Source organism: Alligator sinensis, unplaced genomic scaffold (assembly GCF_000455745.1).
Source record: "Alligator sinensis unplaced genomic scaffold, ASM45574v1 scaffold262_1, whole genome shotgun sequence".
NCBI lineage: Eukaryota > Metazoa > Chordata > Crocodylia > Alligatoridae > Alligator > Alligator sinensis.
In genome coordinates, this window is record NW_005841904.1 from 7622 (window position 1) to 19606 (window position 11985).

Sequence of the window (11985 nt, forward strand, 5' to 3'; positions counted from 1 at the left end):
TCTTTAAAATTCAGATCATACTTTGGTTTGGTATGAGTATTTATCTCCTTTTCCATGTGGGTGAGTGGGGAAAATGCACATAAAAGATTTATATAGCATTTGCATACTGATCTAAGGATAGAAACCTGGGTTTAAACTGGGGCCAAACTAACTGTTAACTCTGTTTAAATTTTATCTAGATTCTTTACTTAAGAGTAAGCTTAAAGTGTAATTAAGGCAGAGATTCAGGCTGTTGCCACAACTTAAGGTGCCAGGAGATCTTTTTAAGAATGCAGTTTTAGCCTGATACATGTGCAAGCCACTTACATGCAATTCACCAGATAAACCCAGAGATTTCAAATAGTAATCCACAGTGTCAAAAAAAAAAAAATAAAAATCTGACTTATTGTAATTCTTCGAGTTTTTCATGACAGAATTTCTCTATTACATTTCTGTAGTCAAAAAGTGAAAGCTAAGATCCAGTACTTCTTGAGGGATGCCTTGAGCCTAAAAAGGTTTACTGATGTTATAGAAGGGATAGTAGCTTTTTAAAAAAAAAATAATAATAATAATAATAAAATGAACAAAAAGGCTGGTAAAAATTTCCCATAGGAACCTGTGGCAAAGTAGGGCTCCCTACCTAGCCACAGTGCTAGTTGCCCCACTTGCCTTTGGGCACGCCTCCCACCTGACTCTCCTGCCATGCCTTGTTCTTATTAATTAGGATGTTCATTAGGTGGGAGGCTGCCCATTTTATGCCCCAATGCCAGGGGGCGCCATCTGCAGCTCCAAACCTCCCCTACACTGCAGCCCATGCCTTGCAGATGACAGTATGCTCCCAGCCTATGGCCAGATCAAGCTTAGGCCACACCATCAGGCCTCAGTCTCACGCACATGCATACCGCCTGCCTCTTACTTGGGCCTCACACACTCCACCCTGTCTCACAGGGTCTCTTTCATCCGTCGACAACTTATTCTGCCTTGCTCCCTCTTGGACTGGGCCCCTTAGGCCATAAGCTTAGCTAGTCCATCCCTTGGGTGGCAGATGTACTGTCTTTTGGGCCTTCCCCATGACACTCACCAGGATAGTGGCCAGCCAATTCCCCGACCAGGCCTAAGCTTACTCTGGCCTCTTCCAGGGGCAACGAGACAGAGACAGACAGACACTCAGCCCTCTGGTTTTCCTTCCCCCCCCACTGGGGCTCTTCATCTCTGCCCCTTTCTGGGGCCACCCCTCACCAGGGCATTCTTATCCCCTTACTCAGGGGATCACACCACCCCCTTCACTCATTACTGCTCATCGCTGCCCCCTCGGTTGGGGTTCCAGATCTCCACCCCCTCACTTGAGGCTACCCCCTCACTGGGGTCCTCATTTCTGCCCCCTTCACTTAGGGCCACAGGGCTTTGCTCCCCGATGGGTTCAGGTGGCCATAGCCATGCCTGGCTCCTCTCCCTCCTCAGGGTCTCTCGGGGTCTTGCACCCCACACAGGGCTCAGGTGGCCACAGCTGTGTCTGGCCCCCACTCTCCCTTCTTGGGGTCTTGCACCCCACAGGGCTCAGGTGCCTGCAGCCATGCCTAGCCCCCAACTCTCCCTCCTCAGGGTCTCTCAGGGTCTTGCACCCCCCAGGGCTCAGGTGGCCACAGCTGTGCCTGGCTCCCCCAACTGCTTCTGGTGTTACTTGAACCTAGCTGTGAAGGTGAGGGCTAGAGTTAAGGCACCCCTACCCGCCTTTCACTGGGGGTGATAACTGGCCTGGCATTTCCTGGGGGCTCCCACACCACTGAGAGCCCCACCAGGCCACTCAATCCTGGCAGGGTGCAGTTTTAGGTCATGCTCAAAACCAGGAGCCTCCTAAACCATCCCCTACAGCTCCTCCCTTACCTCCAGGATGTTACGGAGCCTCAGAGCCAGGCAGTGTTGCTGTCTTGCCAGCCAGTAGGAAACTCAGCTGTTTATATAGGCAGCCGGGGATCTAAAATGGCTGCCTCAATCAAGCACCTGCTGGCTATTTGGCTCTGGTCTTAAAGTGACAGGCATACACAGTGCCCTGCCACAAAGCCAAAATTACTTGCAAGATATTCTACTATGATTTAGTTTGAGTCTATTTGGTATTTTAGTCATCAAGGATTTGGTACAAAATGATTTGCTGATTAGAAAGGGATCCTAGTTTTCTCTGTTAAAATTCAAAATTCTCTGATTAAAACCCTCAAATTCTGCATTTTTCCATGATTAAAATGAAACACCACTATATATATATAGTTATCAGTTGAATCATTATAATAATGTTATCATTATTTAATATCTATATTATGATTTAATCATTATTTTATCATTATTTAATTTTTTATTTTTTTTATCAGCTGGGTAGTGCTTCCAGCCCCAACCACCAACCCTGCCCCACTCCCTTCCTTATTGTGTAGGTTTGGTGCAAGATGGTACCACCCCCTAGAACTCCCCACAAATTGTGCCCCCCACTGTTCTCCCACGTGCCTCATTTATGCCCCCCTATTGACTTACCTGCAGGGAGCTGAGGGAGCTGCTCTCCACCACGCTGCCTGGCTGTATTGCTGGCCATATGCATGTGTGCATGTGGTGCCCCCTGCCTCTGATCACCTGCCTCCCACCTCCCCCAGCCCCAAGCAGCCCCTTTCAGGCTTGAACTCCGCCAGCCTGCAAGGGGAAACCCACAGTTCCCCATGATTTTCTCTTTAAAGGAGAAAATCTGTGGTTTTTCCATAGGAAACAGAAAACTCAGATCCCTGCAGGTTGGGAGAATAGAAATTAAGAACATCAACATTTAGCCTCAGATCTACATACTTCTCAAATAAAGGAAACGTAGGTCTACTGTTTTGATACTTCTGAACTTGCTTCCAAAGAAGTGACTGCTGATGCTCAAGAAAACAGACATGTATGTTACGCTGCAGAATTTCACAATTAGTCTTTCCCACTTATCTTTACACACTACTAACTTTCCTTTCTACAGCACAGGACTCATTTGCTTTGGTATAGGCCAGTCCATTTATTCCTCTGGGGCACTCCCAAACCTCAGTCTTAAAGGCATGCAGGGACACACAGGAGTACAAAAATTGTAGTACCCTGTTTCAAGTATAGATTTTTGCCTAACCTAAATGGAGTAAATATGCTATAAATTTTATCTTCTGCGGTATGTTTTATCTGATCGATTTTGATATTACTACAATACCTTTTTTGTAATTACTCATATACTTACCTTGTTTGTAATATATTCATAAAGGCTCCACTGCTTGTCTCCTTGCAATCATAAAGTACTCCCTTGAGCTGTTTAGATAACAAGGCTCTGTAAATGGCTCTTGTAACCCCTCCCAAAGTGTAAACAGAAAGTCCTTTATACTCGAAGAATGCTGTGGAGCTTCTAAGATAGGATTGTAACGTGTTGATTCAGGAAGAGTATAGTCTGAGATGCCAACACAGAGCATGGTGCCCTAGTTAGCATCTAGACTAGACTAGCATATTTTAAGACAGAATGCCTTTTTCAATGGCTGGCCAGATGGGCAGTGCCTTATCTGTCCACAGGTCGTATCTAGCTGTGGGGTTTGATGAGCACCAGGGTCAGTGCAGTGGGTACCATCCAGTTACACGGAGGGGGGCATGGGGCATCCCAACCACAACCTGGCCCTGCAGGGGAAGGATGTGTGACTTGACTCCATGAGGGACAGGGACATGACTGGGCCCCAATCTGTCCCTGTAGGGGGAAGGGGTGTGGCCTGGCCCCCATCCAGATGTGGTGGAGGGGGTGTGGCCTAGATGTGACTGGCAGTAGGGGCTTGGAGTTTGGAAATTTGGTGGGGAAAGGGTGACCATATTAATTACTGCTCCCTTGCTGCCAAATTTCCTGCCCCATAGTGAGCCCTACAGCCAGATGCAACGGTTCCACAGGCCACATTTGGCCTGCGGGCCAGAGGTTGAGCACCACTGTTTTAATAGGTATTTATTTGTTTGTTTGGTTGTTTGTTTATTTATTCATTTCAATTTCTTCCCCTACCCTAGAAAAAATAACTCTTTCTGTCTAGATGCTCTACTGTGCTGTGTACTTCTTCAGCCTTATACAATAGCCTTTAGTGTTCAGACATGGAAGGCTGTGCATGTAATGGCAACTTCTCTTTTCAATAATATGCTGAAAATCCATGGAAACTTATTTTGCACTGTGAGTAGTTACACAATGTTAATTCTTGTTGACACACACTTCCAAATGCACAGTTTAGCAGTTTTAACTATAAAAATCACCTTGAATAGTTAACCTTGTGAGTAGGGTTACAAACAGCAATGCATAGTTCTGTGGCTGTAAACTATGGTTGTATTTATTCATCTTGAAACAAAACAAAAAAAAACATACTTCCACCAAACTGAAGAAACTCAACAGTCTTTTAGGAAGGGACACCTGTGTTTCCCTTAGAATCCCACAATTTAATGGGATTCTAGCCCTACTTTGGGGCTTTTGAGTATTATGATACATACAGACATCATACTCCCTTCTGGATTACCTATACACTCTTAGGATGTATAATATGAGTCATAACCACTGTAAGCTAATTTAAATTATACATTTTTATCAGATTAGGATTTTAACATCCTGTTTTCATGCCCTCTCAATAGTTTGACTTGCATACAAGACTAGGTCCCATCCCCCTTGCCTTCTCCCCAATTCAGCTGGTGGGTGGGGGAGCTTCACCTTGGATTCAACTACTGGGGCCAGGGCGGGAGCTGCTGCTGCTGCCTGACCAGGGCTAGAGTCGCATAAGGTCAGTAGTGTGACAAGGGAGTGGGGGGCAAAGTAGGGAAGTATTGGGGAGACTATGCAGAGGGAAGGAGGAGGCTGTGTGGCACAGAGGGGAAATGTATGGTGTCGGGCTCAGAATGGCACATGGAAAGCCGCCTGCAATGTACTGGGGCCAGGGCTGGAGCTGCTGCTGCTGCCTGACCAGGGCTAGAGTCGCATAAGGTCAGTAGTGTGACAAGGGAGTGGGGGGCAAAGTAGGGAAGTATTGGGGAGACTATGCAGAGGGAAGGAGGAGGCTGTGTGGCACAGAGGGGAAATGTATGGTGTCGGGCTCAGAATGGCACATGGAAAGCCGCCTGCAATGAGAGCTGTTGTGGCTCTTGCTCCAACCCCAGGGGCCAGGGCCAGAGCTAGAGCAAGAGTTGTGTATAGGGTAAGCAGTGGCTGGGATAGGCAGGCAAGGGGACAGGTGGGATGGGGGGGTCATCTTAAATTTGAAGTCATCATGGATTTGGGTAAATACAGTAGTTATTCCCTGATATTTTTTGTGTCTATTCTAAATTCAAAATTGTCTTACGCTGCTAACAAAGGCTAACACTTGCTGTGAGACCATGTGGAATCAAAGCACAGTCATTTGATGAACTTTTGCTATGTAAAATTATGAAACAATATGTTTCAAGTTTAATGGGTACACATTTGATAGTTTCCATTGGAAAACTTGCTGTGGGTTCTGGGTAAAGTGAATTTCCTTTAATCTTGTAACAAAGGAGTTGTACGCTGTGGAAAACCCTTTCTGCTTCATTCACTAACTGTAGCTCAACGTTATCATGTAAGATAACTGTGTTCTTATCTTCATAAGGTGCCCAGGTCCTTGTAGATGTAATTCCTCCATTCACAGTGTAAAGTGTCCTCAGACTAATTTGCACTATGACATAGAGAAGAGTTGTTGGTGCTGCTACCCATTTTCACATATTTGAGTCCTTGTGGGAAAGATAACAGAAACAAGGTTCAAGGCTTCTAGGTTCCCCAGCCCAAAACCGCCATATTCATTAAATCTGCGACTAAGAAGTACTCCAGTGCTGCTGACTGGTGCTGGAATCTTGTCTGTTCTAGGTTTCCCATAGCTAACTCATGGGAGAAATGTGATCATAAAATTCCTGTGAACATGTACATTCTTTGACATTTTAGGAACCAGTAGCTCTGATACTATTGAAAGGTGGAATTATTTATGCCAGGGGTGTCCAAAATGTGGTCTGCAGAGCTACTTTGTACAGCTTAGTGCAGCCTGCCACAGAATCTTGGGCCCTGCTGGACATGGCCATTGGTGAGCCTCCTGCCCCTGACAGCCTTGCTCACCCTGTGGCTGCCAGTCCTGCTACCACAACCCTGGGCCCCTAGCTGGATCCAGCCCACAGAAGAGCCCCTCAGTTCAGATTTGACCCAGGAAACTGTTTCTGATGCCCCTGATTTATGCTGTATTTATAAGGGCTAGTGAAAATGGAACCTTTTGCCTGTTGAAGTGCTACTTAGTAAATAGGCTGTGAGGTGAGTTTCTAAACATAGAAAGCTGTAAAATTGCCTGTTATGGGTTTTTTAAGCAGGTGTTTTAAATTAATTATTCCCAAAGATCCTAAGCGCCATAGCAAAAGTAAAAAAAAAAAAAAAATAGACAAAAAAAAGTTCTCCTTGATTATTTTTTTTAAACAAAAAAGAATGTTCTATGCTTCAGTTAATACACACAGTGGGTCAGGATGGTGTTACAGGTTACCTTTAAATAGCCATAAAGGCACTTAAAACAGGAACATTCATCCATTAGGATGTCAACCCAAGCTAAGTACCCTCTAAATGGTTTAAAGTTATGCCAATTCAAGCAAGGGTTAGCCTTTGATCTGCTTACCCTGGAATGATATGGGTAACTGTTAGTCCACTCTGGGGAGATAAAGCACTCTATTTTCATTCCTCCGGCATCCCATGATGCACCATTCCCACCCCTTCCCACTTTTTTGCTCTGTGGGCAAGCTTTCAACCCTCCTGATTCCTACAGCCTAGAGGGCTGGTGGGGGATACTGGCCCCAAGGCAACATGGGGGGTGCAACCCCAGCACACCCCAATCATGCTGAGCACCCAGGTACAGCTCATCAGTTTCCTGCTTGCTTTAGCACCGGTGTACAAACAGCAACAGCAATACTGTCTTCCTCCATGAAGAGAATGAGCCAGAAAATGAAAACCACCAGGCGGGTCTCAGCTGTGCTCTGATGTGGCATGCTCTACCCTGACCCAGCCTACTGAATCTCAGCTCTGCTGTGGTGCAAGTACTAACCCAACTTTTGCCCCCACCCCTAACCCAATCTTAAAGCAGTGAATCATGTTGAAGATTTTGTTTCTTTTTTAAAATATTTTCTTTTCATTCCTTTTGCTTTACTTCTGCCCATTTACTTCAAACAGGGTATTTTTAAGATTTGAGAGGATTAAGCAGGGGTGGGCAAAATGTGACCTGTGGGCTGGATGTGGCCCACCAGGCCATTCTGTCCAGCCTGCGGGACCCTTAAAAAATTTAGAAAATTAATATATATCTGCCCCTGGCTACTTGTCATGCGGCCCTTGATGGATTGTCAAAACTCAGTAAACGGTCCTCTGCCCAATATAATTGCCTGTCCCTGGTATTAAGCCTTAACCTTTGAATGCTCTGAAACTGTTCTAACTTTATGGCAATGTAATATTTCAGATTTAAAATGGTTTGAAGGTAACCTGCAACAGTACCTTCAGTTATTTGTGAACTTGAATGTCCCTTTGTGGTTCCCTTAATGGAAAAGAAGTTGAAATATAATATTTTTGACAAAACTGTGGCACTTCCCAATACAGAGAGAGGCAAAGACTTGTTGGGGATGAAAAAATCTTATAGTGGACCAAGCTGCCTCTGTGTTAGCTGTGGCCCATCACTGTAACACTACGATATACCCATTGATTCATATGGAGGCCGTAGTAGCTTTGATATCCTTCATAAAGATCTGTGTATTCATGCTTCAGGGAGCATTGGTCAAAGGAAGTGTGCGGCATATGTATTATAAATGTTTACGTGTACACTTAAGATCTTTCGTCTTAAAAAGAAAAAAAAGTATGCGTAATTCTAGACTTTAAATTGCAGACTCATTGACTTTCAGTACCGTGTGAAGCGTTAAGTATTAGATAAATTTGGTTAATGATCTTCCTTTTCAAATATATGAACGAGTACCATGGTTGTAGACTGCATTTGTGTATGTATATGTACATATATGATATACATATTTGTGTTGTCCCCTGTGTAAGAGGGGTTGCTAAATAATTACAGTGCCCAAAGATCTACTTAAGCTGTCATTACAGATCATTAATGATGCATAAGGGATGCATGTGGGTGCACATGCACTCCCTGAGATTGATGGTGCACCCCCTGCAAAAAGCGCTGCCGATGCTCCCCCGCCCCCATTGCTAACACTGCTGGTGGCATCTGCATGCAGTCCCTGATAGCAGCTGGCTGCTGCCAACACTGCTGGTAGCATCTATGGGTGGTGGCGACTGCTGGTCGGTGCTTACCACCCCCACCTCCCCTGCTGCCGCCACTGCTGTGGCCGCCTGTGGGAGCTCCCTGCTTGCTACCACTGCCACACCCTTGCTGCCTGTGGGTAGTCGCCATGCCCCCCCAGCCTCCAGAGGCACACATCATTCATGTTACAGATAGTAGCAAAGGTTTGTCAGTTACTAAATGTAGTGGGGGTTGGGGGGATGTTTGATAAACAAATTGTATTTCATTGGTCTTTAAACTAAAATGGGTTTTCATTTGTTGGTTTCCTCAGTTTTGAGTATTTGACCATTAAGTGGTGAAAAGCATGCATTTTTTTAATGTGAATTGCCAATTAAAGCCAAAAACCACACCACAAACTTAAAATATTTATAGACATTTTGAAAATCTGAATGGGATATTTTGGTTTGTAAAACTGACAGTTTAGTAAATCATTGTTTCATATCCCAAATGCATTTGTTTATAAATAGTACTCTCCTGTAGATTTCAGTTCAGTTATTATATTCTCTGCGACCAGCACTTACCATAATTATGCAAACTTCAGGTCATGCAAAGATGTTTCTTTCTCAGACCCAAAGAAGGGCAGTCAGTGCCTGAAACTTGTCTTAATATCTCTCCCAACTGCAGTTGGTCCAATAAAAGATATCACCAAAAAATCCTTGCCTCTTGTAGCATTTATTTTGCAAATATCAAAACTATATATGACCTGTGAAATGGAAGTTAATTTCCTTAAATGGTATTAGAAAAGGGAAGCCAATAATAAATGTTAAGTGCAAATACACAAATATTCTTAAGATTGTTTTATCTTTTTCTCTTTCTTGCTACAATAAAGAACTTTTTAGCTGTGCATAAATACGCAACTCTGTTTGGTGAAACATTTGTGGTTTGGTGAATTATGATCTTATTACACATACTATATAAACTATAAATAATTCCTTTTTTTTTTTTTTTTTAATCTACAGAACATAACTTTTGGGACTGGTAAAATTGTGTAGTTTGTAAAGCAAATAGAAATAAATTTGTTTCCTGGCTTAGGGCCTGTTTTACTCTGGTGTCAGTGGGGCTGGGATCCAGTCCTTTTGGATTCCATATTGGACTATGTACGGAATTCGTGCTGATAGTCTCACTTACTCCCTGATTAGTCAAAATAATTTGGCAGTTGATTTCCCAGAAATAATTAAAACATTGAATTGTATGGATTTGTTTGGTTTAGTTTTTTAAGCAGTTTGTGTCTTGAATGGAGGCTTATGCCATATTTTAGTGTCTCTGATATCCAGGCTTTCCAATGCAATAGATTTATATAGAAAATGTCCAAGGACAAGGATATATGTCTATAGAACAATTTTATTTTAAACTCTTAATTAAGAGTATGTTAAGTTAGTTTATTAGCAGACAGTTTTTAAAGCTCTGGCTTCTTCTGGTTGACTGCAGTAAGCACAGAAAACACTCAGCAACCATTATATCAGCTGATGTAGTTTGGGGGTTTTCAAATGAAACTGGGTGCTTAGCTATTTTATGTTTACAGAAAAGCTTATTTGTTCTTTTACATCTTTTCCAGTAATAGTTATGCACGAGTGCGAGCTGTGGTGATGACCCGGGATGACTCAAGTGGCGGATGGTTACCACTTGGAGGGGGTGGACTGAGCTATGTCACAGTCTTCAAAGTCATTCACCAGGAAGAGAATAGCTGTGCTGATTTTCTTATCCATGGAGAACGACTCAGGGATAAAACGGTAACGAAGTATACGTATATTGTATCCTTAATGGAGGCACCTTAGAGGCTATGGTGTTAGCAAGTGTCTGGAAATAAAGGGACAAGAATACAATATTACTGAAATATTACTAAAACTCCAAAAGAAATTCCACATTTAAAGGTGACAGCTGAATTTTTGTATCTGGATTTTAGCAGACTATCTTTAACTACTGCTTGAAATCTGACAAACTAACATCAAAATAATATTTGAAATCCAACAGAATGAGTAGGAAACCTTATATTTCTACAGAAAAATCTTTAATACCAGAATGCAGCATGAAATAGACAACTTCAGGAATTATGCGGCTTGGATTTAAGGTGGAAGGAAATACTGAACACAAATTACTGAAGGAGTTTTCTCCAAAATACGTTGTCCCTAGACCCATCAAAAACAGCATGGCTTAGTGAGTGATTAATGTAGTCAGAAAGTATGCATGTTACAATGCCAAGACAGTAGCTATAGAGGCTGTATTACCTCAGGTACTGTTTATCTATATATTCAATATTTTCATTTTTAAAAATAGTTGTTTATATTTAACAAAATAAAATAGGCTTTACCGCTCTCTTTTTTAAAATTAATAACTAGATCTAATCTGTTATCTGTATTCATAGCTGTCAAGGTTCCTTTAAATGATTACCTTAAAGCCAGTCCCAGGTTTTCTTCTCTCTTGAAAGGTGAAATTGCATTTTAGATGTATCTTACTCATTCTTTTATGTGGGTACCTTTTGCTTATTTCAGTCCTAATTGATGATCCTTTTTCTGCCTTTTATCTCATACAGGGGTGGGCAAAATACGGCCAGCAGACCTGATCTGGCCCACAAAGGGGCTTTGTCCGGCCCATGGTGGATCCCTTGGTCCCACCTGGCTGTGGCATGTACTGTCGCCCCTGGGAATGCAGTGGGGCTGCAGTAGCTTCGCAGCTGCACTGCCTTTCTAGGCAACCCAGGTGGGGGCAGCTCCTTCTGGCTGCCGTTGCTGCTGACCCCGCACATGCAGCCCTGACCCAGACTCACCTGTCCAGGCTCAGCAGCAGCAGCGGCCAGGCAGAAACTGTTGCTTGGCACAAGGAAAAGCAGTCCCTCCACCTTGCTGCTGTACCACCATTCCCGCTACAGCCACCTGGAGTCTGCACTGCACTGGGCTACCCTCTCTGCCACATCACCACCACCTGGGCTGCCCTGCAGCTGTTCTGCACTGTCACTGCTGTCGTACTAGGCAGCCCGGAGGTCGCAGTAGTGCAGCAGAGATGCAGAACAGCCTGCTGCAGCGCGAGCTCTGGGTGGCTGCAGCAGGAACAGCTGGACAGCAGCAAGGGGGAGGGACTACTCTTCTCCCGAGCCGAGCAACAGTTTCTGGGGGAGTGGGGGAGCTCCCATGCATGCCCACCATACCCTCAAATTCTCACTCACACACAATTGCATATGCATCAACACGCCTCTGGGGGCAGCCCCGCTCACTGCTACGTGCACACATACCCATACACCCCACATCCCCCCTCCCTCTCCACACACCCCACATCCCCCCACAAACCCCATACCCACCCACACCCCCCTCCAATATACAAAAGTAAGACTTAATTTTGAGTGATTTATGCAATCATTTCTATATACACAACACACAAACACACACAAATCAGGACAAAAATATTTTTTTAAATAAAATTAAAATGTAATTGTGGATGTTTGACTTTTTAGTATACAATTTGGGGGCTTTCCAGTTCTAAGATGGCAGACCTCCTTCCCAAAAGGAATACTTGTGGGGGCAAGGGGAAGGACTTCTGGTGGCAAAGGTCATGGGTTAGGGGGTGGGATTGCAGGTTCCAAGATGGTGACCAGGGGTGGGACTACCCCTGCAGCCCTCCAGCCAAAATAATTGCCCACCTCTCATCAAATCGGACTAGATTATATAAGAAGAAATTGGAAATTTCTCTTGGTTTC

At 44.0% G+C, this 11985-nt stretch overlaps 1 protein-coding gene across 1 annotated transcript in view; it reads left to right on the plus strand.

The window, feature by feature from the left end:
* Nucleotides 1-9802: 9802 nt before the first annotated feature.
* LOC102378842 (sprouty-related, EVH1 domain-containing protein 1) overlaps nt 9803-11985 on the plus strand; it is a gene marked incomplete at its 5' end in the record, with an annotated part of 46598 nt that continues 44415 nt past the window's right edge. The window contains one exon of the mRNA XM_025197774.1: nt 9803-10027. Within this exon, the coding sequence (XP_025053559.1) occupies nt 9803-10027 (225 nt within the window). The remainder of the gene's footprint in view (nt 10028-11985) is intronic.